General features: G+C 37.7%; 1 protein-coding gene across 1 annotated transcript; it reads left to right on the forward strand.

Moving 5' to 3' along the window:
* Positions 1 to 11,772: 11,772 nt before the first annotated feature.
* On the forward strand, positions 11,773 to 16,073 carry EV154DRAFT_460468 (calcium-activated chloride channel-domain-containing protein; the record flags this gene model as incomplete). Its single annotated transcript, XM_051597517.1, has 13 exons — positions 11,773 to 11,906; positions 11,940 to 12,179; positions 12,245 to 12,470; positions 12,534 to 13,049; positions 13,100 to 13,273; positions 13,330 to 13,704; positions 13,754 to 14,289; positions 14,538 to 14,663; positions 14,732 to 14,851; positions 14,915 to 15,115; positions 15,172 to 15,268; positions 15,341 to 15,865; positions 15,919 to 16,073. 13 exons carry the CDS (start codon positions 11,773 to 11,775, stop codon positions 15,925 to 15,927), a joined length of 3,279 nt encoding a protein of 1,092 aa, XP_051460114.1. The 3' UTR covers positions 15,928 to 16,073.
* Between the last annotated feature and the right edge of the window lie 43 nt (positions 16,074 to 16,116).

Below are 16,116 nucleotides of genomic sequence, written 5' to 3' on the forward strand. Positions count from 1 at the left end.
AAATATAGTGAGCCTAAAACATAGGTATTAAGTGATCCAAAAATACACTGTACACGAGCCTAAAACATAGGTATTAAGTGATCCAAAAATACACTGTACAGTCCCCTCCAAGATAAAAGTATCATTTTGCAAATCCGCGTCATTTTCTTCAAAGGACCCCCCGAAATAAGAAAGCTTTTATTCGTTAAGTTTCTCATTTTTAAAAATAAAGATCTTTACAATGCCTCAATTAAGTCCCACTCAAAAAGCCTATGCAGTCGCGAAAAAGAATGAAGGCGTAACTATTGCCCAAATTGCTCGCGAACTGAAGTTTACCCATGCTGCAATTAAGCGTGCGATTGAACGTTGTGAGAAATCAGGTTCATTTGAGAGAAAAAAAGGCACTGGTAGACGTACGATCTTTACTGAAAGAGACAGACGAGCCTTACGATACTATGTGATTACTCATAGACGAAGTACTCTTGCCGAGATCATGGCTAATGTGGCGGTTAATGCTACAAAGAACACCTTTAGAAAAGAGCTTCGCCGCCTCAACTTGAGAAGCCGTATCGCGAAGAAAAAGCCTTTTGTGAACGAGGAACAGAGGAAAAGACGTCTTCAGTTTTCCAGGGACCACGAAAGTTGGACTTTGGAAGACTGGCGTCGAGTAATCTGGACAGATGAATGCAGCTTCCAAACTTGCAGTTCTTCTTGTCCTATTAGAATTCGACGAGGCCCAAAGGAACAAATGCTTCCTAGTTGTTTAGCACCAACATTTAAGAGTGGAAGGTCGTCGCTGTCTATTTGGGGAGGAATAACCTATAATCGTCGAACCAGTTTGGGTTTTTTCAACAAAGGCCAGCGATCTAGCAACGACTTCATAAAGCAGGTTTATGAACCAGTGTTGTTGGATTTTTACAACAGCTGCAGCACACCAGTATTGATGGAGGATAATGCTCCAATCCATACTGCAAAAGTTGCTCGTAAATGGAAAGACAATCACCAAATTCTTCGATTGAATTGGCCACCTCAATCACCAGATTTGAACCCAATCGAGAATCTTTGGATGATCTTGAAACGAGCAAAAGAAAGACGTTTTGAGTATGTTCGAAACATAGAATCATTGAGGATTCTCGTAGAATCTGAATGGAACTTAATGGGCTTTGAAAAGATTAATAAGTTAATCGATTCAATGCCAAAACGAATGAAGGATGTGATCCGAAGTAAAGGATAGCCCATCGATTATTGAGTAAATGAAAAAAATGGATTTTTATTTTTTTTTGTAAAAAATTGTATGAACACATTTAGTAAAGGTTCCTTATGGATTCCATATACATCTCACTAATTTTAAATATTTGAATGTCGAGTATATCCTTCAAAGTATATTAATCATACATCTGTGATGTATCGCGGAGTTGTAAAATGATACTTTTATCTTGGAGGGGACTGTACATGAGCCTAAAAATTAAGTATTAAGTGATCCAAAAATACACTATACATGAGCCTAAAAAATAAGTATTAAGTGATCCAACAATGAGCCTAAAAAATGCATATAAAGTGATCCACAAATGAGCCTAATAAATGCGTATAAAGTGATCCACAAAGGAGCCTAATAAATGCGTAGAAAGTGATCCACAATTGAGCCTAATAAATGCGTAGAAAGTGATCCACTTCCACCGGACATCTACTGTCCGGTGCGACCGAACAGGGGTGGTAATTACTATATTTGGAAAAAGAGGGGTGGTATATACAGGCTCTCATAATAAATATAAGTGAAATATATTTATTACAATAAACAGGAACTAGACTTTTTGAGATAAGAATAAGATAACGTTTATTAAGAGAAATAGTGGGTTATATTTATAGTAATTGAGTTTTCTAGTTATTACAGTCTGAATGTCATGGTGAAGGATTGTTAGTCATATTATCACATTGCATAATGTTAGTCATAATGGTTGTGTAAATATTATAACACCGATGAGTGAACCGATGACATCGACGTTTCACGACAACTATGGTTGCTGTAAAAAATTGGCTTAGTTGGGTATAGTGTGCAACACTGTTTCATTTTCTATGGTAAATTTGTTTGTTGGTTGTACAATTAAATAAAAGTCCAAAGCATTTTAATTGGAATTATTAGAGCATAAAAAAAAAAAAATGGTAAAGGGAAGAAAAGATTAAAATCAAGGGGAAATGCCATCTGTAGTCTTTCAAGGACCTTAACTTTAAAGTGACTACTATCGACATTTTAGCCGAGCGAGCATCGATCGAAGCTCGCTCGAACCCAAAAAAAGTGGCGCAAGCTCGAGTACAAAAACTCGGTTCGAGCTTCGTTCGAACTGGCGCAAGATCGGTGCAAGCTCGAAAAGTTCGAATACTAGTGGTGGTGTTGTAAGGTATTCGGTATGAAATTTAAAATAAGGAATAAAAAGAAGAATAACAGATGTATTTATAGTGAGCACCAGACTGTGAAAGTAGTCAACTTATTTAGAAATAATAATAAAAGGTTATAGCTTTGGATAACTTTTGCGACGAAATCAGTTCAATGCAGAATTCGAAGGAGTAGTAATATACAACTAAATCTTTAATTTGATGATTTAAGTAGGAAGTTATGTTCAAGTATAATTAAGATCTTATTAAGTTCAATAACTAAAAATAAGGATTAAGACGAGACTTAATGACAAATTCAAAGTGAAGTAAAGACTGACTGAGAAATTCGAGAGTGATAATAGCGAATTAAGAAAAAATGTGAAATTTAACAAAGTGAAATTATCAAACTGCAAAAATAAACTAAAGCTTTATTAAACAAATAAATGGGGGTCTTTATATACACATTATTTCAGACATTGATCACAGATGGGCTGATGACGGTTGTGGGTAGATTTATCCAGATAATACTCGGATGTAATGATCCCATATAGAAAGACCATAATGAGATGTCAATAACAATAACAAAAACATTCATTCTTAAACTGTGTATGTCTTGTAGCACAACATTCAGGGGAAAATGTAGTTCTTATTAAAGGTAGCTGTGGCACCTCAACGTGGCTGATGTAACCTTCATATGTTTTCACATTATGTTATTATTTAAACGAGATCGCGGCCCCAGCCCACTTCGGTAATTTTTTGACCTTCGCTTCGCTACGGTAAAAATAACCTACGTTCATGCTGGGGGCGATCTCGCGCCTGCAGCGGGCCACCGACGCCACTCAATGTTTATAAATGGGACAAAAATAGATTTTATTGATAATGAATATTTTATGTTTTATTTTGTGTTCGAGTTAGTACTTCAGTAAATACAACGTTGTCTGTGAGTGTTGAAAATGACTGCTCTTTCAGTAACATTACTTTGAGATTAGCAGGGTTACGGACCCGTGATAAAGCAACATAAAGTTGACCGTGCGTGAAAACGGGTATGATCAGACAATTGGTGCAAAAGAAAGAGTTTGGCCTTGGTCGGAACTTACAGCCCCTCCCAGCTCACTCAATGCTAATCAATTTTTTTCACTCAATGTTTTATGTACTGTGTTGTTCGGGACTTACAGCCCCTCCCAGCTCATTCAATGCTAATCATTATTTTTTTCACTTAATGTTTTGTGTACTGTGTTGGTCGGGACTTATAGCCCTTCCCAGCCTATTCAATGCTCACATTATTATTTTCACCCAATGTTTTATGTACTGTGTTGGTCGGGACTTACAGCCCCTCCCAGTTCATTCAATGCTAATCCTTATTGTTTTCACTCAATGTTTTGGGTACTGTGTTGGTCGGGACTTACAGCCCCTCCCAGCTCACTCAATGCTAATCAATATTTTTTTCACTCAATGTTTTATGTACTGTGTTGGTCGGGACTTACAGCCCCTCCCAGCTCATTCAATGCTAATCATTATTTTTTTCACTTAATGTTTTGTGTACTGTGTAGGTTGGGACCTACAGCCCCTCCCAGCTCATTCAATGCTAATCAATTTTTTTCACTCAATGTTTTATGTACTGTGTTGGTCGGGACTTACAGCCCCTATCAGCTCAGTAGGTGTTTATTATACTCATACATGTCTGTTGCTTCGACCTGCGCTTCGCTTGGCCGCGCAAAAAAAAAAAAAAAAAAAAAGAACAGTCCGAATTACTAAATATGGTATATACTGCAAAGTCAAAACAATCATTATAATATTGATGTATGCCTTATACTTGTATGAAGGATGATATGAGATCAAGCCTGTACATAAAGTAAATGATCAGTATTTAATATAAAGTACCAATAAGAATTATATTTAGGATTATCAAATGGAAGATTTAAGAAGTGTAGATAGAGTCATATATTAAGTATATAGCCTCGATCACGACACTGACTGAAGAAATGTTTATTTGTTTTTAGGGGCCCCTTTTATAGAAAAAGGGGAGAAAAACAGTCGGGAGTTTGGGGGAAAAACCCAAAGAAAGGAAAAAAGGTAGTGTAACAGTTGTGTAAGAGGTAGTGGAATAAGATAGGTTGTAAAACTGAGTTTTATTAATATGTGATTGGTATAGGTATAAATACCTGATACCGAGTTACACAACTCTTACATTGTCCCCCTTATAAAAGGATGTTATCAACTATACTAATAAATTCTCTATCTATAACTATTCAGATTTTATATATGTCTTTGATGTTGGCCGTCGTAGTCTTGACTATGTTTCGTTTGGATTTCGTATTGTCAATTAACTCTAAAAGAAAAGCATCATCATTTTTGCTAGTCGGTTTCACTATCCTCCACGGACCCGAAAATTTTGGTTCACTAAATTTCCAGTTATCCTTCATCTCAATTTTTATAACCTTGTCGCCGACTTCGAGTTTCTCCTTCTCCTTACGATTACGATTGTAATACTTTTGTTGATTTTGTTGACTACGCTGGATATTCACTTGGATCTCTTCATGAATAATTGGCAGGTAGTGATTCAGATATGCTATCCATTCCTCGGCCTGGTAACTCATCTTGTCAACTCGTGGAAAATCCGCTAAGGCTGGTAAAACCGCTTGCCGTCCAAACATGGCTTGGAAAGGAGTGAATCCTGTCGACTTCTGGACTGAAGTGTTGATACTGAATGTTACAAATGGTAGGTACAAATCCCATGCTTGAGGGTTGTTTTCACAATACAATGACAAGGCCGACTTTATCGTGCGATTCATTCTTTCAATGAGGCCATCCGACTGCGGGTGTTCCACACTGGTATCTAACTTTTTGATTCCCATTCGTTCACATACCACCTTCATTGCTTGCGAGATAAAATTTTTGCCATTATCTGTTATCCACTGGTTCGGTTTGCCAAAGATGAGTATTACTGAGAATATAAGCACATCAGCTACCGATTTCGTGTCAAATGATTCCAATGCAGCAGTAACTGTCCATTTCGTAAAATAGTCTATTAGAACCAAGAGGTATCGTTTTCCTAATGTTGATTCCGGGAGAACCGCGATATCAGCAGCCCATTTCTCCATAGGTGAACCCACTTCGATACTCGTTAACTTTTTATACTTATGTGTCGGTGTTTTGAATAATTTACATTGTTGGCAGTTCTTGACAAAGTCGATCACATCGTTGTTCATATTCCACCACCAACCATTTTCTTTGGCCCGTTCCAATGTTTTGTCCCGACCCACATGACCACTAGTTGGATCCTTGTGAACAGCCACCAAAAAGGTATGAACCATTGACCGAGGAATAACCAATACTGCAGGTTTATCCTTCTTCATGTGACATAGTACACCGGATTTGACCACGAACGGTAGTTCCCATTTGGTACCCTGATCTAGTAGAGCTCTAATCTTGACATCCTCGAATTGCTGTTGTTTCAATTGTTTTGCTGGAGAGTCATCATTCTGAGCGTTTACAGCCACGTCCTTCGATCCCACATAAGAGCCAGAACTATCAGTTACGCGAATTCGAGATAAAGCGTCTGCATCCAAGTGTTCACTGCCTTTGCGATGAAACAAATTAAACTCATAACACCAAATTTCCACAATCCAGCGAGCAATACGACCTTTCGGGTCTTTTGTTGCCAAGATTGACTTGAGAGCAGCATGATCTGTATAAATATTTAGAGTTGCACCGTGAACATTGTGCTAAATCACACATATAGATTGTACATATAATAAATTCATATCTCCTCATCACTGATAAATGATAGCTAAATCATGATCAGGCATAAAAAAGGAATTCGCTAAAGCCGGTCACCATTTTAAAGTGTCACGGTATCGTAACACCAATGTCCAAACTTAAGACATGTTATTGTTATTATTTCTCTATTGACTATGCGTAGCACTAATTGTCCAATATAGATATTGTTATTGATAGCATACTCATATTGTTAAGAGTAGTATCCTCAGCCTCGTCCATTCCATTTATTATAAATACTCTTGATTTTTCCTCTTCTTAAATCTTCAGTTAACTTTAACATCAATAAACTCTGACAAGAATTCTTATTGATCCTATTGTTTTTTTCTACCTTTTTTTCTGCAAAACTATCCTATTTAAGCCTACTTTTGCTACAAACATAACAATGAAAATATTTTAAGGACCAGACCACTGCTAAACATTCTTTCTCCGTAGTTGTGTAATTTTGTTCGGCTGAGTTAAGGGTACGGCTTGCGAAAGCAATTGGTCGACCTTGTTGAACCAAACAGGCTCCCAGCGCAAAATTACTGCCATCACAGTGTAAATCATACGGCAAATTGACTTGCGGGTACGCCAACTCGGGTAACTTGATCAATTGTTGCTTCAACTGTTCAAATACATGTACGCATTGTTTATCAAAGTTCCACGCCGTGTTTTTCTTCAGTAATTTGTATAAGGGCGCGGCCATACCTGCTAGATTGTCGATAAACTTGTGGTAGAAAGTACATATTCCCAAAAATTGCTGTAATTCTTTAACAGTGGATGGTCGAGGCCAGTTCTTGATCGGTAAGGTTTTGGCCGGATTACTTTTAACACCACTTGTTGACACTATGAACCCTAAAAACTTGAGTTCGGATACAAGGAATTGGCATTTCTTCAGATTTATTTTTAGATTCCAATGACCGAGGATACGCAGAACTTCTTGCACTTGTCGGATATTCTCTTCACGAGAAGCAGCAAACACCAGAATGTCGTTTAGGTAAATAATGGTAAATGCAGCTACACTATTAAACAGCGTATTTAGGAAACGAGCGAATGTTGCAGGACTATTGGTTAAGCCAAATGCCAAACAATTATACTCGTACAAACCAGTACTCGTCCGAAATGCAGTCTTGCACCGGTCCTTTTCGGCAATCGACAATTGCCAGTACGCAGATTTCAAGTCAATACTGCTAAAGTGAGACGAGCCAACCAAACGATCTAATAGATCTTCCATTCTTGGTAATGGATACTTGTCCTTGGTTGTGATTGCATTCAAGGGTCGAAAATTTGTACAGAATCGATTAGTCCCATCTCCTTTTGGTACGACTACAGGGTTTGAGCTCCACGCTGAGTTGCTTTTCCTTATCACGTTCATCTCCAACATTTTCGCCACATCCTTTTCAATGATTTCATTTTCCTTCGGGGAATAACGTCGAGAACGAGATACAATAGGATTATGATCACCGGTATCAATGTAATGAACAATAGGAGCATTTGTAATTGACTGTACGGCCCCTTCGTTGTATAACTGAGGATGTAATAATAAGATATCCACAATTTCAGTTGGTATACCTATAAAATCATCACCACCGACCTGCGTGTTAACTTGAATACTTGAACGAGGAATAAGCTGTTTATAAAGAGGATCTAGTAACAGTTTCATTTTTAATAACCAGTTCATGCCCAAAATACTTGTCAGATTTTGCGTTTCTACAACACGTAGGAAAAATCCTCCAAACTCCATATTCTGTATACGACACGGCATCCATACTGCTAGTTTGGATAATCCACTCGATGCATTACCATAAACGATTCTTAAAGGTGCTGCTTCCGTGAACTCCAATGATAGTCTTTCAGCTTCCTGTCTCGTGATAGTACTGATATTGGCACCAGTGTCAACCAATACGTTGGTCTTTCGCACTTCACCGGAGGAAGGAATAGTAACTGACGCCTCTAAAATAAAATTTGTAGCATCATTCATTCCACCTGCGATACTTGGGATAAGCTCATCTTGATCAGTTGGGTCCATAAATGTTTGTGAGTTTTGATATAACAGATTATAGAAATTATTAGTAATATCCGTGCCTAAATTATCACTCTCATCCTTTTCCGGGTTCAAATCCTTACTCGAAACAGCAAAGGCTTGTTGGTTATGAGAGTTCTTGATATCCTCCTTAGTCTTCTTCTCTTTATCATTACTCTTGACTTTCTTGCCTTGCCTTTCCTTTGCTAGAGCCTTGGCGTCTCGTAATAAAAAACAATCCTTCATGACATGATTTGGTTTGTCACAAACATGACATTTCATTACTGTAGATTTCTTCTCGCGTGGTCCAGATTTGTGCTGACGGTACTGAGCATTCACATCCACATCCATCGGTTCAACACCAGTATTGTCAGCCGTCATTGGGGACCAGTCTACCTTGGGGATAACGGTTGAGCGTCCACCCGAAGCACCTGCTTTGTACAGCATGCCTTGCTCTAATTCAATGGCCACGTTAACAGCATCAACCAAAGAGTTAGGTCTCGTTGCCAGAACTGCATCTGCCACCTTCGAGTCGACAGCTGCATAGAAGAAGCTTAATTGTAGCTCGCCATTACCGTTTGCAACTGTAGTGATCAAGTTCATCAAGCGAGGTCCGAACGTAGCCATTGCTTCCTTATTTTGTGTCAACGTCTTTAGGGTAGCGATAGCACGAGCCATAGATGCTTTAGAGCCTCCATAAAATTTTTCAAACGCGTCGATTAGTTTCTCAAAATCCTTTTTCACCGCTTGCGTTTGAGCTTCCCACCATGAATTAGCATGGCCTTGCTGCATAGCCATCATAAATTCAGCGATACATTCCTCATCCGAATATTGATGATAGATGATCACTTTCCGAAACTGGGATAACCACTCTTGAGCAGAGGGTTTGGTAGTCCCAAAAAATGCGGGTGTAGGGTGTTTATTCCTAGATTGAGATGGTTTTTGGCTGGTTGCACGACCAGTATTCACCCGATTAGTGGACACCATATTTGCCAGTTGTCGTGCCTGTGATACGATAGACGGAGTGGCGGACCCTGCAGATTGGTTATCCCAACTATTATTGACAGATTCAAATTGTTCGGATCGAGCCTCTTCATCTACTACAGAATTGGTGACACTTGATCTTTGATTATATATTATACTTGACGGAGTGCTGTGTCGTTGTTTATTCTGGATCAGTTGTTGCTTATACTGATCTCTTTCAATGTCAGTTCTTGTGACCACGGCTTCATCCCTGATTGGTGACACCATCTTGATTTGACCAGTGAGCTTACGGTTTTCTGCGCGTAAAGTGTCACAAGTGAACTGTAACTTATCAACTTCCTGATTTAGATCTTCAGCACGCTCGTAAAGATCTTCACTACGAGATGTCATCTCGTTTAATTGAGTTCTCAATAAAACAATGGTTTCCTCGTTTCGCACTTGCTGTTGGCGAGCTATTTCCAACGATTGTCGCAGGTTTGAAACTTCCATTTCCAACTTCTCGGTTTGCTTGTCAATTTTGTCAGTGAGTGACTCATAAAACGACTTTTGTTGAGCAAGTTGATTATCGTAGAAAATCTTAAGATTTTCAAACTGTTGATTGTGAGAGGATTCCATCGTACGTTCTCTTTCTTCCACTTCCTGTCTCATATTGTTGATTTGTCTCTGATATGACATTTCCGCTCGTTGACGTTGTTCTTCGCTGGACAAACGTACCGCATCCATTTCGCTATCAAACTGCATTCGCATTTGTTGGGCTTGATGTTGGATGTGTTGGACTTGAGCATCCTGTTGTCTCTCCGTAGCCACGATGTGGTTAATATCGAGGCTCCACGGGTTATGAGCTTGATCTCCTCCATTAAATGAGGACATGATCGACAAAAATTAACAATAATAAATACTATATGAATCTATTCAGGGTAGTATTGAGGCAATAACGCTATTAAGCTACTCCACCAATGTAAGAGGTAGCGGAATAAGATAGGTTGTAAAACTGAGTTTTATTAATATGTGATTGGTATAGGTATAAATACCTGATACCGAGTTACACAACTCTTACAAGTTGTATATACATTTTTTCTTTATCTCAATCATAATAATAACAATATCAGCAGCCCTCAGACCCCTCTTAGTAGTATCCGCAGTTTCAAACTATTTAATTAATCAGACAAGAATCACCCAGAACTCACTAAATCGTGACTTCATTATAACAGTATAGATTTATTACAAGACCAGAAACGTTGACTCAACACAACCACCAGGGGAAATTGATCAAAACAAAAAGAATCCATAATTTCATCACAGCAGAGTTATTTTATTAGTTTATTTTTACCTATAATAAAGATACTCTTATCTTATTATTTCTCAAGTGTATTATTTTTGCCAAATACCACAAAAGCTAGACACCTGATAGCCCGCTACAATACTAAAGAGTACTATTATCTTACCGGTTCGACTATTTTTTCCGCCCAGCAGCAATGTTTAAAATGTCAAAATGGAATAGAAAATATCGAGTCAACAATTACGACAAGCAAAAAATCTAGTCTAGAACGCTTTTTAGTTTATGTTCAATACTTGTTTAACAACATTGACCTTTTATTTGACTTTTGCAATTCCAGTTCAGCAAAAAACGCTTCTATCTTTATCAGGAGGGGGGGGGGACAAAAGGCACAGAAAACTATGAGGAAACAATAGAAAAATAAAACGAAGAAAAGAAAGAAGAAACAAAATATAAACCATACTGTTAGGTACATGCATTTTTAGTGGAATACATTTAAATAGCGTTATTAATTAAATTTCTTGTTAGGGATAAACTGAATAAACGGAGGCCCATCAATTGCAAAGATAAAACAAAAATCTCTCTAGTAGTATTTGGAAATGAAATGTTTAATAAAGATACCAACAAGATCAGGACTCTCGAAAGCGGGGTGTCAGGTATTCTATGGCGTACGTTGAAAAGGTGAAATGTGGCTGGACAACTTATCACTGTCTCAATTGACGAGTTCAGAAAATTCAAGATATGCAGTAAATGCCAAAATCTGACCTTGCTGCCAGCCTTCCATGTTACTAGATCAGCTGTATTTGCATGTTCTTCTTGTCATACTCTTTCGCAAAAAGACGTCAATGGATCCTGAAACATGATATCAATTTGTACCAGCATTTGGCAAGGACAAGAAAGGCCGACACCTTTTCAACGTACAATAACGTACAACAACTGCACCATCACAGTCATCGCTGTAATAAACACATTTCCACTAGTGTATTCAGATGACTACATTCACACAACTTACGTTTTTTGAAAGCTTTACAGGTAAACGCTTAAAGATTATTTTCCCTTTGCTTCGCTTCCTCTAAATCTTACTTTTTGTTTGCCTAAATAAGGTGAGCTACACTCCTAGAAATCAATTTTGATTCGTCCATAAAAAAAGTTAACAACAACTAAATTTAACGATATGCTTAAAGATTATTACAGGTTGTAAAAGACATCGTTTAAATTTTTAAGTACGATAGGCTGATGTTTAATACGTCATGTTTAGGTCCGAATTTAAGTAAAGCGGGATATGCCTTTTGAAATTTAAAGCCGAGCGTGTCTCACATAAACCAAAAATTAGTTGTTTTTTCTCTTTTTTTATCTCTTGTTTAAATTAAGAATTATAATAATGGCTGAACTACAGGAGCCGTTCGTTGGTTCGCAACCTACAAAAGAGTTTAAACACTTATTTCCTCCTACAGGACAATTAACGCCTAAAGCCGTTGAAACACCTCTCGTACTATCACCTTCTGTCTCTGAAACGTCCAACAGTTCAACACCTTCTATTGTTACAAGCAATGGAGGCATTGATTATGTGATTGTCTTTAAATTTCCTACAGCAGTACCCAAGAATGATGACAAAACCACTCGTGCTGAATTAGAATCGGACGTTTCAAGTTCTCTTGCCAGCATCACCCTTCGTCTGACCAAGGTCAAGCTTCGTTTTCAAATACGTCCCGGAAAGGAAGAAGGCACTCTTTTAATTCTGATCAGTAGTCCAGTAGGCCCTATCAAACAAGAGTACAGACAAGAAAGGTTAGCATTTTCAAAAGTTACATGGTAAATTTGGGTTGGTTTTTGAAACGAATTGTTTATAATAGAGTTCGCGACTTTTTGCTCGGTGTGCGCGTAGACGAAATTGAAGATGGTTCTAGTTCCACGGCTATTACCGATCAAGCCTTCCAGGACCTAACAGAAGCCGAGAGATTACGTTTGGTTTATGAAATTTTGACACAACCCGAAGCTGAAGGTGGGGCTGGAATATCATCTCATGTTGACAAGTATGTTGACAGTATCTTGCCTTTACATGATGACAAATTTAACAATGTAAGATCATGTATATCACAAACTATGTTAGACACCGAAAAACCGACTTAAATTTCTACTTAGACTTGGTTAAAATCTTGGTCTACGAAATGGTTAATCACGGATAATGATCTTTTAAAGATCCGTGATCATTTTGGAGAAAAGATCGCCTACTATTTCGCATTTATCCAAACTTATTTCATATGGCTTAGTGCACCTGCCGGTTTGGGATTTCTGGTATATCTGACACACTCCAACACATTGACGGTCTGGTTTTCACTTTCCATGTTAATATGGGCCGTTCTTTTTACCGAAATGTGGAAGCGCAAAGAACATGAATTAGCTATCCATTGGGGAGTTCGAAACTATTCCAAGCACGAAAAAAGAAGAACAGAGTTTAAGGGTGAGAAAATGATCAAGGATCATGTAACCGGTGAAGATACGCCTTATGTATCTGCTTGGAAACTGTTTGGAAGAAGAGTTGCTTCTTTGCCTGGAGTTGCTGTTGGTGCATTTTTATTAAGTATCATTGTCGGTTTTGTATTTGTACTTCAATTGTTTTTGCATGAGTATTATAATGGCCCATTTCATCAATTCTTGGTAAGATACATTTAATTCAGTTTTAATTCTTATTAAATTTTTATATACAGCATTATGCACCCACTGTCGGTTATGTACTCCTGATTCCTACCATGACAAACATCTACAGTAAATGGGTCAAGGTCCTCACAGACTGGGAAATGCATAAAACCGACGCTTCTTGGGAGTACAGCTACACACAAAAGATTTTCATTGCCAACTTTTTAGTTGGCTATCTGTCTTTAGTAAGTATGGATAAAATGACATATATTACGTTTTTATGATGCTAATTACATCATAGTTTATCACCGCATGGATCTATATTCCTTTTGGTGATCATGTGTTACCTTACCTTGTTCAATTTAACGTGTCGCATGATCACAAGACTGTAGATTTTCAAAGATTACGCGCTCAACTTGTTTATTTTGTAGTGACAGGTCAATTGGTTGGGTTCTTGACAGAAATGGTAGTACCTTATGCACTTAGACGTATCATGCCCCAAGCAAAGAAGTTGACTAGCAAAGTAGTTAAGAATCAGAAGGAAAAAAGCACAAATCTTTCCACCAACGCTACAGTCGAAGATCAAGAGGAAGCCAAGTTTATGGCGAAAGTTTACAAGGAAGTTGGACTGGAAGAATATAATATCTATACCGATTACGTTGAGATGGTCATTCAAGTAAGATCCGATATAAATATAGTGCTCTTGTCATTAATATTTGTGGTAGTTTGGTTATGTCAGCATGTTTTCTACAGTGTGGCCATTGACTGCTTTATGTGCATTGATTAATAATTGGGTAGAGATTCGTGGTGATGCTATCAAAGTGTGTAAATATACAAGACGTCCTATACCCCATCGCGCTGAAAGTATCGGTCCTTGGTTAGGAAATATGGAGACATTGGTTTGGTTGTCTTCTATTACAATGGGATCATTTGCCTATCTTTTCCATCCTTCCACTAATATACATTCCCCTTATACACCTGTCTTTACCTTGTTGGCCATTTTATTGTCAGAGCATCTATTTGTTGCTCTTAGAGCTGGTGTTCGTGCTGCCCTATCTATGGTTCCTAGTTGGTCTGAATGGTTGATTCGCAAGGAGGAATATAAGTTAAAGAAGGTTTGGTTAGAGCGTATGGTTGGTAATCACAAGCATTTTGTATCGCGTAGTGACGATCAAGAGAACGATAACTCGGATCTTTCTGAGGGATTAAGTTCAAAGATTTGGATCCATCACTTGGATAAGCAGGCGGAACAAGCCGAAGGGTTTCAATTGATTCAAAATGCCTTCAAAACCAAATAGAAGACAATTTTAAAAATAAATGTGTCTTTATGTGATAATAAAAACTGCTCAGTATGCAACTGTAATTAATCAGGTTATGCTAACAAAAGAACAATCAATTATGAAAGCGGAGTTTTTTTTCTCCTTTAAAACTCTAGCACTTTCGATTTTTTTTTTTTTTTTTTTTTTTTTTACGTTATCTCTTTACAATGAATCCATCACCAGAGGAAAGCCATTCAGCCGACTTGTTTGCTAAAGCCAACGACGCGTTTTTTGACGATGATTATGACGAAGCGTTGACTCTCTTTACAAAGTTAGTTTCCCTGGAACCCACTAACGCCGAATTTATATTAAAACGGTAAGGCACGATACACTTGTAAAAAAAAAAGGGAATAAAGAAAACTGAATTATAAAATGGATCTGTAGTTGTCAAGTACATCAAAAGCTGAATCAGCTGGAATTAGCTCTCAAGGATGGTGAAAGTGCCTTAAGACTACTGGAACAAGGCTCTCGTAGCTTATTAGCAAGGGCTCACTTACAAGTTGGGTAAGGATAACCTATTTCGAAACTTTTAAAAGGCCCTTTTTTTTTTAATCATTAGGGGTTTAGTATCACTTTACATCGTTTAGGTCAATACGTAAAGGCTCAAAGTCACCTGGAACAATCAAGAGAACTGAATCCCAAGGAAAAGACCTTGGTAACATGGTTGAGAAAGAATGAGGATAAGTTACCCAAAGATGCCCCTACCACTACTTTAGCTGCAGCTCCAGCTCCAGCTCCAGTTTCAGCTCCACCCGTAAAGGCAACAAGGTGAAAAAAGTACGCTTAATTCAAATATTACAATTGGGATTAATTGGAATTGATAGATACGAGTGGTTTCAAAATGACACATTTGTCACAATTGAAGTGTTTATCAAAAACGTAAAGCAGGATGCAGTTGATCTTAACTTCTTTGATAATTCGGTAACAATAAAAAAAAAAACAAAGAAAGTAAGGTGGGAATTTTTAATAAATTGGTTTTTTTTTTTTTTTTAGTTGTCATTGACGGTCAAATTACCTACTGGATCTGATTACTCACTTGAACTTGAACCACTTGCACACAAGATTTTACCCAAAGAATCCTCCTTCAAGATTCTTTCCACCAAGATTGAGATCAAGTTAAGAAAGGAAATGATTGGTATCATGTGGGGTACTTTAGAAGGAGATGATCAAATTATTCCCAGTAAGCGTGTATTTTGTACTTTTGCTGCAGGACAAAAAAAAAAAAAAAGGCTTACATTTAATCTTTTAGTGGCCTCAAGCACACCCACTACCACCGTAAAGAAAGCTAAGGATTGGGGAGCTCTTACTCGTGAAGTGGATGAAGAAACAAAACCCGAGGGAGAACAAGCTTTGAATTCCTTGTTCCAAAAAATCTACAAGGATGCCGATCCTGATACGCAAAGAGCCATGATGAAGAGTTTTGTTGAAAGTAACGGTACTTGTCTTTCAACAAATTGGAATGAGATTGGCAATAAAAAGACTGAAGTGAAGCCTCCAGAGGGAATGATTGCAAAGAAGGTAATACTCATTACGTAAATATCTATTATATTTAATCTAACATATTTGTGTAGTATGAATAAAAATCTTATTTTCATATGCCGAATCGTTTCTATGGGGAAAATTGTCATCCATAATGCTTGAAAAAGGAAACTAAGTTTTCACACACACACACACACACACACACACACATTAATAAAACCCATTCTCTTTTTTATTTGCCTTCCCTTTCTCCCTATTTCTCTCTACCACTATAACTTTTCGTTGCACCT

This window comes from Mucor mucedo (genome assembly GCF_025094135.1).
Source record: "Mucor mucedo strain NRRL 3635 chromosome Unknown EV154scaffold_22, whole genome shotgun sequence".
NCBI lineage: Eukaryota > Fungi > Mucoromycota > Mucoromycetes > Mucorales > Mucoraceae > Mucor > Mucor mucedo.